At 43.7% G+C, this 11,272-nt stretch overlaps 1 protein-coding gene across 3 annotated transcripts; it reads right to left on the bottom strand.

The window, feature by feature from the left end:
• Positions 1–981: 981 nt before the first annotated feature.
• On the bottom strand, positions 982–8,071 carry Ahsg (alpha 2-HS glycoprotein). Of its 3 annotated transcripts, none has more exons than XM_027951556.2 (7): positions 7,858–8,071; positions 5,384–5,487; positions 4,912–4,996; positions 4,392–4,555; positions 3,122–3,223; positions 1,947–2,030; positions 982–1,311 (listed from the first exon to the last, which is right to left on the bottom strand). In XM_027951556.2, the coding sequence occupies exons 1-7, from the start codon at positions 8,069–8,071 to the stop codon at positions 982–984; spliced, it is 1,083 nt and encodes a 360-aa protein (XP_027807357.1). The 3 variants fall into 3 exon arrangements, with proteins under 3 accessions (XP_027807357.1, XP_027807355.1, XP_027807360.1); XM_027951554.2 differs by having other exon boundaries at positions 5,384–5,494; positions 7,862–8,071; XM_027951559.2 differs by lacking the exon at positions 1,947–2,030 and having other exon boundaries at positions 5,384–5,494; positions 7,862–8,071.
• Between the last annotated feature and the right edge of the window lie 3,201 nt (positions 8,072–11,272).

Raw genomic sequence — 11,272 nt, 5'->3', positions numbered from 1 at the left:
GTTCAGAACAACCTCAAGCTGATGGACAAAAATTGAAATTGTGTAGGCATTACTCTTTAAGGGGGACTGTTTATTCTCTCATGCCATTGAGCACTTAGATAATGTCTACAGATTCACTTGCCCAGGGACCCCTTCTCTAAATATACCATACACCAGAGCTTTCACTTGGATTCTTAAAACAGACTGGCTAGAAAGCTGCATTATACACTGAGTGTGTACTAAGAAGATATTTAAAACATAAATAGTGAACAAATCTAATTAAAATGGGATTCCTGTGCTATTCCTGTACTAGTTACAATACCTTCTTACCTGAGTATTGGAGAAAACCAGTGGTTGATTTATCTGTACAAAGTTCAGGCACTTGGCTTCCTTTAGCAAGATTGTCTCTTCTGAATGAAAGGAATTTTTTTTTTCATAAGAAAATGGTCATATCCTAGGGTTGGGAGCAGATCCTAGTCTCACTTTTCCCTGTATTTGGCACCAAGATATTTGTTGTTTTCTTTTTCTATTATCAAGTAAATTTGGTGAGGGACACTTGTGTTGTTCTTGGGATAACAGACCCCATACATAAGCAGACCTGGGATGAAGCAGGCAATAATCATGACCATATTTCAGTTTAGAACCTTCTCTATTAAGAAAGGTCCTTCAGGCATTTTTATTAATAATCAGATACAAGTTTGACAAGAGCACCTTTCAAAGTCACAGTTCCCACTGTTTTTATGAGGTCAACTAGAAGGCAGAGAACTTAATGGTAGTGGTTTATCATGAAGACAAAGACAATCAAGTTGTCAGCCTATGTCTCTCACCCTCTCTGCTTCTATCCTCTGAGGCATGAAGAGAGGCTGGAATTCAAGATTTGATGTTGATCTAAACACATGTGGCACTTGCTTTGACAGCAGAAAAGGCCCACCCATGCCAGACCTGGACAAAATGGTGGCTATGTTCTCTGTGTCAAACCTTCCCATTTCTACTGTGTCTAGCCTAGATCTTGAAGTGTCTGATCCTGCCTGGGCATGGGCGGACTAATGGACCAGCAGCATCAGCAACACCAGGCTGTGTCACCTTGTGTGGTTTCCCTGGGTGGAATGCTTCTCCTGAGGCTGACTCCACTGAGTCCACACCTGAGAAGGCATAGCGCAGGTCGTAATGTACCCGGTGTGACGGGGGTCCTCTGGGGGGTGACACCACCATAGGTCCAACCACCAGGGATGCTGCAGGCTGACCAGCTGGAAGGGATGCAGGTGTAGCTTGTTCCACGACAGCGTCAGGGGTTGCTACATTGGCGTCTGGTTGGGGCTGTATGACCACAGGCTGGAGAGAGGACCGTTTCCTGAGGTTAGCTTGCTTCTTCCTCCCAGTTAAAGCCACCCACAGGTCTGGGTGGCACCTCCAACCCAATTTCCTTATAGTAAGAATTTTCATTTGTAAGGAATCTCGCAAACAAAACAACCCCCCCCCCAAATGTGCATATGTGCAAAGGATTCTCATCAGGTTTACAGGGGAGAGATAACTAGCCTATGGGGCCCCCAGTTCCACCAGGATTGTTTTGGTGGACAGTGGACTTCTACACACGTCCCATGAGTAAAATCACTCCACCTACAGCTAACTCGCAGTCTTTTTCACCTACGCCTTCAGCTACTGGGAGCTGTCAGACAGACCTACTCACCTGTTGTCCACAATTAAGAAACACAACTCCACCTCCCATACATGAACAAATGGCCTTGTCAACTACACACTAGTGTGGTTCTGCCCTGCAGCCACGGGTGCATGGGAGGGAAAGACATGGATGAATTATCTTTCCACGTATTGACGATTCCACATACCATATTACATTGTGAAGTTTAGAAGGACAGGACAACAAACACCTTGTCATTACTAACACGCTGCATGCAGGTTAAGGGGATCTCTGTATTCTGAAGATGTAAGAATATCCATGAAGTTGTTACCTGCGTCTGGAACAGAGTGCAGGTCACTGCAACCTCTTCTCCACCAACCTTCTCGTTGAGCGTCGCCTTACAAAAGCCATATTGCTGCCCATAGAGAGAGGGGAGTCATTTTAACCGATATTAAAAAATGGACTACTTTTTAATTTTTGTATATATTCTTTTTAGATATACATGATAGCAGAGTATATTTTGAGAAAGTGATCATATTACGGATTGTCTCAAAAATGTTTAATTGTCATTAATATTCATAATTATTACAATATTATAGAAAAATGTTTATACTGAAAAAAATGGATTTCCTCCCTAGTTTCACTGGCACTGAACTACACTGAGGCAAAGAAACTTAAAATTTTAATTTCTTTAAAAAATCTTCCTAAAGTTTAAAGATTCTGTATATGACTCATATACTCCTATATATGCATACATATATACATATACTCCTATATATATAATGCAGAAAATAAAGAAATGTTATGAGAGAGAAAATCACCCAAAATCCCACACATAAATAGTCTGACCCAGCAAGAACTACTGTTAATATTGATATATTTCTTTCTAATTTTACATTCTATTAAACACAACTTAAAAGCTGAGCTCATTTTGATTCTACCATTTATGACCTAAAATAATAGCATTTTTTCATATCATTAATTATCTTGAATAATTTTCTATTTATTAATGTGCCATGTATTATTCAGTGGCACCCTTCTATTGGACACTGAGATTTTTCCTCCTTTTCAGTCACTTTTATCTATGATAAACCATTATTTATATGTATGTATATATGTATACATATATATACAACCTCTGATGATTTCTTTAGATTAAATTCATACAAGTGGACATTACTAACTCAAAGACTTGAAAGTTTTCACACAAATGGTACATCTAGGAAATCTACACATCACACTTCCAACAGCTGGGTGTGACTTGTCTTCATTAGGAGATGGCTTCTGTCTTTCTCCTACCTTCATGTGCCTCCAGTAAATGAGATGATTTTGTGACAGCTCTTAAGGGCAGAGGTGAGACCCCAGAGAAAGATCAGGCATGATCCAGGCCCACATTTCGCATAGCCATTTTCTTCTTGCAGCCCCAAGATATAAGTTACATAAGATGTTCTGTCCTATAATCAGCTTTGCCTGGGTAGCAGCAACCTCAAGTCCTGGCCCACTCACCTTTTCTGCCAGCAGGTTGCATTTGGCTGGATCTGTGACTTCTTTAGCAACACAGTCAGTGGCAGCCACTGCAAACTCCACATAGGTAGAAACTGGGAGAGGCTGATAAGAATAAATCAAAATGCACTTGAGGCAATATGACTTGAAATGAAAAGGGCAGGGAGAGAGAGTCATGGCAACAGGACAACTTCAGGGAACACCATTCACATAGACCATATTTTGTGGTCCTGGAAATAAGCCCATGCATGGTTGATGGGACAGCTGTTGCGGAGTGTGCTCTAAAGTGTTTGTACTACAGAGGTAGGGGTTGGGTCTTCCCCGAAAGAGGAGCAGGCGTTCGCTGCCCATCATCTAGGACAAAGGTGAGTTTTCAGACAGGAACAGGAAGTCAGAAGGCCTCACTCAGACCGCATGAGTGGAAACCCTGCCTCCCCCGGCCTTCACTCTTGGGGCTGCACTAAGGTTTGGGTTATTCCAAGATGGGGTGGGAAGGTGAAGAGATAACAGCCTCTCCCACCTATAAAGTGGGATCAAGTGAAAATTTTTAGATGAAAGCATGGAAGATACTGCTTGTGTTTTTCCTTTTTATAGTACTTGAAGTCTATGGACACTTACAATAATAACATGTCTGTTATTTGGTGTAGTCTGGGATGAAAATGTTCCAAGAATCACATATTATGGTTAACAGAATCACCACATAAAGTATTTTTAAGTATGCCATAGCTGGTATACAAATTACCAGGTTTCTTAAATATTAGAATCTGGTTCCATTCAAATATGCTAAACCATCTGTAGTACAATTGGGTGGTTTTTTTTTTTTTTTTTTGTGGTGATTCTAAAAGCATTTTTAGAATCTTACCATTATATACCTATAAGTAGCCTCCTGCCTTTGTAAATATTGATTGCTAGACTGTTGCTAATGGTGGTGATGCGTGGTAAACCTGTGGATTTACAGTGAGTGTGTCTGGATAATATGGGAACCTCCATCTCCTGAACATGGACGCTGGTTTTAGCTAGAACGAGAGAAGATGCATTGTGCCTACCCGCAGCGTCTGGCTGCTTCATGCTAGAGGGTCTCAGGCTGGTGGAGGCGAGGTTTGGGGGTCTTCATGACATTCCCAGTCCTCATACCTCAAGGAGACCTTTTTTGCCTCTTTCCAGCCAACACACTCCTTGCCTTCTGGCTGCTGTCCTTGCACCTGTCCTTTCCTCACCCCTACTTCACCACAAGTGCCACCAAACTGCCCAATCTGTCGAAGAGTCTGTTTACCACAAGTTGAGCGCGGGAAATTTCCAATAGTTGGTAATAGGAGCCGTTATTCTGCGCGTTGAAGGCGGCCAGAGCGGCTTCTGCAGCGTGCACCACCCTGGTGTCATTAAGCGGGGCCAGCAAAGGGCAGTTCGGACACACCTTGCGCACGTCTTCCGCGGAGTCTGCGCAGAGAAGGGAAGGTCTCCTAATTTTCCAGGGCATTCGCTCCAGCTCCACAGACTTAGAAAGGGGTAACATATGCTGCAATGGCTTTTAGGCTTTATCCCTGCTTCCAGGGATAAACCTTCCGGTGGCTTGTGTCATGCTGAAATTTCCGCAGGAATCCCTGTCACTAAGGGACAATTTTCACCTCCAATGAGAACAGATCCTTAAACCGTCTTTAAATCTCAAGATCCAGGAAGTTTGGCTGCTCCTTTTCTTAACCAACCAAGTGACCGAAACTACTTAGGATCAAAACTATTCAGATTCCTTCCCCTCTCTACAAGGTAAAAATAATAAGAAAAAGAAGCATTTGTACCTGGGGTGGAATCACATTTTGCAAACATTACGGAGAACTTGCCATCCAGTTTCAGCACATGGACCTTACAGTCTCCTTCCACAGCCTGGTGAAATAAACCCAGAGTGAGGGCCCAGGAGCACTGCTGGCCTTCACTGTCACCGAGGAGGAAGGGATTCCTCTGCCTCCGCCCCCAGCCCGCCCCACCCCCACCCTCACGCCTTGGTTGTCTATGGTAACCCTCAAAAAGTCATCTTCACGGGGGTGATTTTGAAACACTGTACTCTCCGCTTTCAGGGAGGGCTACATCAAGGAGGCTAAATTGTAAAAATCAACGACATGGAAGGTGGCGTTCAATGCCAGTTTTAGAAACTGCATACTGGCTGGACGAGAAGGTAGGCTGGGAAGCCAGATAGAATGGGACCTGCTCTTTTCTGAACTGCAGTGGAACTGGATGAGGTATCACAACAGTCACCATAAGAAGGGTACTCACATGCTGGGCCACCTGCCTCACGGAGCAGTTTGCCAAAGGGGTGGGGTCCAATGCATGGCAGGTGGTCTCCAACGTGTCTATTTCAAGTTCATATACCTCTCCGACTGGCCGCTGTGGAGACAGAATGACGCCTTGGTTGTCTATGTCTTGGTTGTTTATGGCCCATACATAGACCATGTTGCGCCGGCCAAAATGAGAGCCCCACCCCCTTGGGTTTGGGCCCTCCCCCACTTTTGGAGAGGGGAAGGAGAAGTTATTTTTACTGCCAGTCTCAACTCCAGCTAGCCCTCAATTGGCCTGGGGGCAGGACCATACTGTTTTTCTGTTCTTCCTCCATTAACTGGGCAAGAGGAATGGGCTTGGACAAGGGATGGAGTCACGGTTCTCACTTTGAGCTCTATTTGGAAACTAAAACTGAGTTATGATACTTATTTTTTAAATTAAAAAAGTTCACCTTTCCAGCAGTGCTTTGAAAATTTTGGGTTTCCTTAGTCGAGATGCAAAGTAAGGTGGCGTAGATGATAGCTTACTGTTTTCTCTTTATTACCTTTCTCCCTCCCTATGCTTCGTTTTCTCTTCCCTTTCATCATCTACTTTCCCTCCTTTCCCATTTTCTTTTCCTTCTTCAAGATTTTCGTTGCTGTAGTCCTTGGCTTTTCCTTGGTCTCTTGGCTAGTAGATGTCTGGGTGCACAGACGCTGCTCTCTGGTTCCCCTGGTGGTGATGAGAGGGAAGAGCCAATCTGCACTGAGAGGAGGAAGCTGTCCTATCACCAGCCTATACACCTAAATCTTTGGAGTTGTTCTGTCATTTCACCTGATGATGTATTGTTTTTTCTTGAAAGCCTGGAAAAATCTAAAAGACCTGGAAAACCTCATCCCAGCTCTATTTGCCTCTTATTTCAGCTCTGCCTGACTTGCTAATCACTGGAACCTCAGAATCTTCTCCCCTAAAGGATGCTCTGCATTTTATGATATGAAGGTGTGTCCAAAGTAACTTCCTGAAACGATTCAGAACTACAGTGACTAGGACCCGGGTAGACTTAGTACCCTCAAGCTCTGCCATTAGTGAAAATCATAATGTCCATTCATTGCTTTTTCCCTCAAATGTGCATGCTGTGTTCTTGTTTCCCCTGTATTGATCAGAGTCTCCTCTGAGTCTTCATTATACTTTAATATGGATGCAGAACTTTTAAAATTTCCCTGGGGAAGTCACGATTTCAAATATTTTCTCCTTTTTTGAAATCGGGTATCTGTTATCAGTGCAGACATCTTGATGTTTACCTTGTTTTTTTTTTCCTAGATTGTAAATCTTCTATGGCCACAGACTGTTTATGTCAGGTTAAACCATATCAAATTGCCATTTTTATATATAACAAGCAGCTAAGTACTGGCAATTTTAAAGGTTCAACTGAATATCTCCCATAGTACCTGACACTGGTTCTTGCTCAAGGAAGGTTTGAAATAATGTTTGCTGGAAGAATTACCTTAATCAGATGTGAAATCTAGTTTCAAAACAGACAGTAGACAGATACCCTTTTCCCACCTCTCCAAATCTTTCTTTTTTATATATATATTTATTTTTTAGTTTTGGGCGGACACAACCTCTTTGTTTGTATGTGGTGCTGAGGATCGAACCCGGGCCACACGCATTCCAGGCAAGCGCGCTACCACTTGAGCCACATTCCCAGCCCCCTCTCCAAATCTTTCAACTGATCTCCAAGGTATATTTTCTGGCCTGCTCTTTATTGTCATTGGCTCCAGGCTGTGTTGGTTTCTTGCTGGACATAGGGAGCAGTGAATCCTGTTTATGCCAAGACTTCTCTCTTTGGGATGTGAGTAACTCTTTCTGGGAGGCAGCTTGTAAAGAGGAAGGAACCTAGATATGAACCAAATCCCGGTCTGAGTGCTTATTAATTATATGACCTCGACCAAAAATTGACAACACGTCACTCAGAGCCTTCATTTCCTCTTCTATAAGACAAGGTCAGTGCATCTACCATAAAGCACTGGAGCGGGAAAGGAAGCAGTTAAGGAGGTGAGCTATGTGAAAGGGCTGGCATATCGTAATAACATCTGTCAAATGCTAGTGTCATTCATTCAGAGACAAACAGAAACCAAGAAAGGTAAATTGACTTTTAGTCAATGATAACTTGGCAAATAGGAGCCAATATCTTGGGCCCTAGTTTTTCTAGCAGGTCCCACTTTTCAACTGTCATCTGCCAAATATCCTTCAAAGCTTTTTCTTATCCTCCATCCCACTTCGACCCCCCACCCAGCAGCTTCCTTGAGATCCATGACTGTGGAACTGAACATCTCCTCTCTTGCCTTCCATCTGCCTCTTCGTTTTTACTGCTGGGAAGAAACAAGAGTTTCCCCACTGCAGCTGCATTTGTGCTGGGAGATGCTGGTCTTTTGAGGTACCAGGTTGGGCTGCACACATAGGTTCTTTCAACTTGTTCACAGCAGGTTCACTTACCCTAGACCACACCTTCACTTTGTCGATCTGGTTCAAGATCTGCTTGTATCCCTGAAGAAGGAATTGATTGATATGATCCACAGCTGCCAGGGCTGCTTGCTCTGTTTCTGGGTCATCACAATTTGGTTCCCTGTAGCCCAGTGGACCATGTGGGGCTGAGTGGCAGCCCCAGAGCTGAGCAAGACAAAGGAGCAGAATGAAGGACTTCATGGTTGCCCCAGAGAGGCCCTGGCCAGTGGGCAGATGGCTGGAGGTTTTAGGACAACTCAGGTACTCTGCTTAGAAAGCTAGACCCACAGAGGGGCGGAGGGCTTTATTTATCTGTTGAAGCCTACTGAAGGAGTTGCATAAGGACGTGGGACGATTTCAGTTCTGGTTCCAAATAACCCCTGCAAACACCAGCCTTGGAAAAGCAAACAAGTTAGGACATCACTGGTCCCCAAGAGATCTGCCAAAGTCAATGCTTCTGTGGGGGAGATGCTCCAAAGTCTGCTTAGAACACGGTGTCAGCAGCAGAGAAAGTAGACAGCTGAGGGAATGAGGTGGACACAACCAGCCCCAGAGGGCAGTGGGGTTGGCACTAGAGGGAGTGTCCTCTACAGGATTTGAGCATGCCATGGGGACCTCAAGCAAGGAGAAGGGATATTCAGTAATTTGATAAAATCCTCTAATGTTGGGGGATTATCTCCCTTAAGAGGGATCCTAGAGAGAGAACAAGACCCACAGATACAGCAAAGGGACAGATGAGCTTTTGGGAGAAAAGAAGGAAGAAAGAAAAGAAGGAAGAAAGCATGAGATTTTTGTTTCAAGTAGAGGACAGAGATGACAGGAGGGGACCCCTAAGGCAGGGAGGGATATGGCCAATGGTGCAATGTAGGGTTCCCTATTCCCTTCATCCTCCTCTCTCCAGACCTCACTGGCAGGACCCTGCCAGTAACAGAAAGGACAGGCACTGACCTGCCTCTCCTGGGTGGCTGAATGTGATTGGCACCCACAGCTGCATGATCCCAGCCAGAACCCGAGTGCAGCAGAGCACGGTCGTGACCTAACAACCACTCATTTCATAAAGTTCTGGATGTGAGTCCACATGCTGAGACACCCCCAGCTAGGAACACAAATGCCCATTTGGCACCCTTTGCAGCCTTAGCAGAATAATAGCATGTCTTTGTGGCCAGAACCCAGGGCCACAGTGTTGATTCCAAGTACTGCTTTTTAAGTGGCCCCTGACAATCCTAGGTGTGACCCCCAGGGAGGATGGACATGATGGCGAGAGGGAATTATCATATAAGGACTTGGTATAACCTGGAGCCAAGAAAACCAAACATAGAAACCAATGTGTTCTTCAGATATTTTGAGGTCATCATTGTGTGTGGGTGGATTTGTTCTGTGATTTGATATTGCTTTGAGGGGGGGAAAATGGTTCACAAGAAGAAGAAAAGAAAGGACCAAGTAAAGGGAAGTTTAATTATTGATTTGCAAGGGTAAGGATATGGGGTAAAGGAAGTAGAGGGTGGTGACAGGGCAGAAAAGACAGCTGTGAAGCACCATTTTGCATTCACTTCTGGCCACACACATTCATTCAGAATCGTAATGCAGAGGCTCTTGGAAATGAGGTACTGGCTCTTAGAGGCTGGGGGAACAGGTTCCCGTCATACAGAGAGGCCAGCTTCCCATCAGCCTATACCTGTGTTATTGGGCTATGCTTTTCTTTAAAAAATACCAACTATGGTCATTACTGAGTATTTGAAAACACTCAGTGAGTTAACATTCAATAAGTCATACAGACATGTATGTATGTGTAACTTTATTTTTCACAACTCAATTGAATTTCTGACTCTGAGCCCTTTTTGTGTGAAAATTTAAACTAGTCACTTCCAGGTAACCTGATTTCCCAGACACTTGGATTGAAACTCAGTCCCATTTAGGATTGCTTGCCCTCCTCCTCTGTCCCACATTGGGGGTTAAAAAAATATTCCTGGGTGGGAAGGGGTGCATTAAGCACAAGCCCCTAAGAGCAGAAGGGCTATCCACCTTTGCCTCTGCCATAAGAGCCTGTGTTGGCTTCTGCGAAGTGACCTGACTCATCTTATTCTCAGACATGTCTACCTGGCAGGTCCACCTATGGAGCTAGTGTCCTGCTTGTCCCCTTATAATCCATAGCAAGACAGTCTTCCCTGAAGCCATTGATTGGGGATTCCCATTTCAGTTGTGAGAACCTTTCGAGACCAGGCCTTCTCTCAGCTAGGTGCCACCCACTTCTAGAAGCCTGGGAATATTTGGCCACTGTGCCCACACAGGTGTAGGGGGCTTCATTCAGCTCATTCTGCTGGGACAAGCCATGCAGTCATGGTCTCTACAGCGCCGTGAAGTCAGCCTGCTTCTGGGAGGGGAGGGGGCTGCTTCCTACAATGTAATATCTCCCTGCTCAAACTCCCTGCTGCTCCAAACACAAGGAAGCTTGGGTCTCCTCTGCCCTGGGATTCCCACAGTTGTCTGGGGTGGTTCTATTGCCATCCCAACCTGAGGGTTCCAGGGGAAAAGGAAAAGTTCTGTATGATCCTACATCCTGTCCCATTCTTTCTGTCTCAGGCATGGAACATTTGGTTCAGTCCATTTGTTCTTGAATCTTCCTTTGGTGACAATTTCTAAATAAAGCATTAAGTATTCTAGTTGATACTAGAAAAGTAAGGCAATTAAGAGCCATTAATATCTCATTGGTTATTCTAAATATCTAAATATCTAAACACATATAAAAAGGAATACAAAAATCATTCTCTGTCTCATCATCCGGAGATGAACAGTGTTCATGCTTTGGTGTGCTTCCATCTTGTGTTCTTTTATGCAAAATATTATTTTAATATGATTTAGATCATAGTGCATGTACACATTTTTAGTTTTACTTTATTATTTTTAATTTGATCATAACTTGAATATTTCCCCATATTATTAAATAGAGTTAAAACATGCTTATAATGACTATTATTCTGTTGTATATCTATATCATCATTTATTTAACCCTTCTCTTATTGGTGATATTTAGTGTGTCTTAATTGATCACTATCATATAGAAAGCCTTAGGAATTGCTGGCATTCTAGTGGGTTCTTTTTTTCTTTTCTTTTTTTTTCAGGCTAGATTCTAGAAGCAAAATTATTGATTCAAATGATTTGGGCATTATTAAAGTTCTTGATTTCTATGATTACATTGCCTATCAGAAAGGTCATTATATTCCTGCCACTTAAATGGTGTATCTTCTCTCTTTTTGTTCTTCTCTGTTTCCTCTGCTGTCTTTGACTATCCTCTAGCAGGAACTGTGCCTGTGCTGGGAACTTCCTATGTAAAGGTTCAGGTAAAGACTGCCCAGTTGCTACGGCAATGCCCTGCTTAAAGGAGGTTCTGTGTTAGGCACAGGA

This window comes from Marmota flaviventris, chromosome 8, assembly GCF_047511675.1.
Source record: "Marmota flaviventris isolate mMarFla1 chromosome 8, mMarFla1.hap1, whole genome shotgun sequence".
Lineage (NCBI taxonomy): Eukaryota > Metazoa > Chordata > Mammalia > Rodentia > Sciuridae > Marmota > Marmota flaviventris.
The sequence above is the reverse complement of the archived record's forward strand: the minus strand, read 5'-3'. Positions and strand labels throughout refer to the sequence as shown.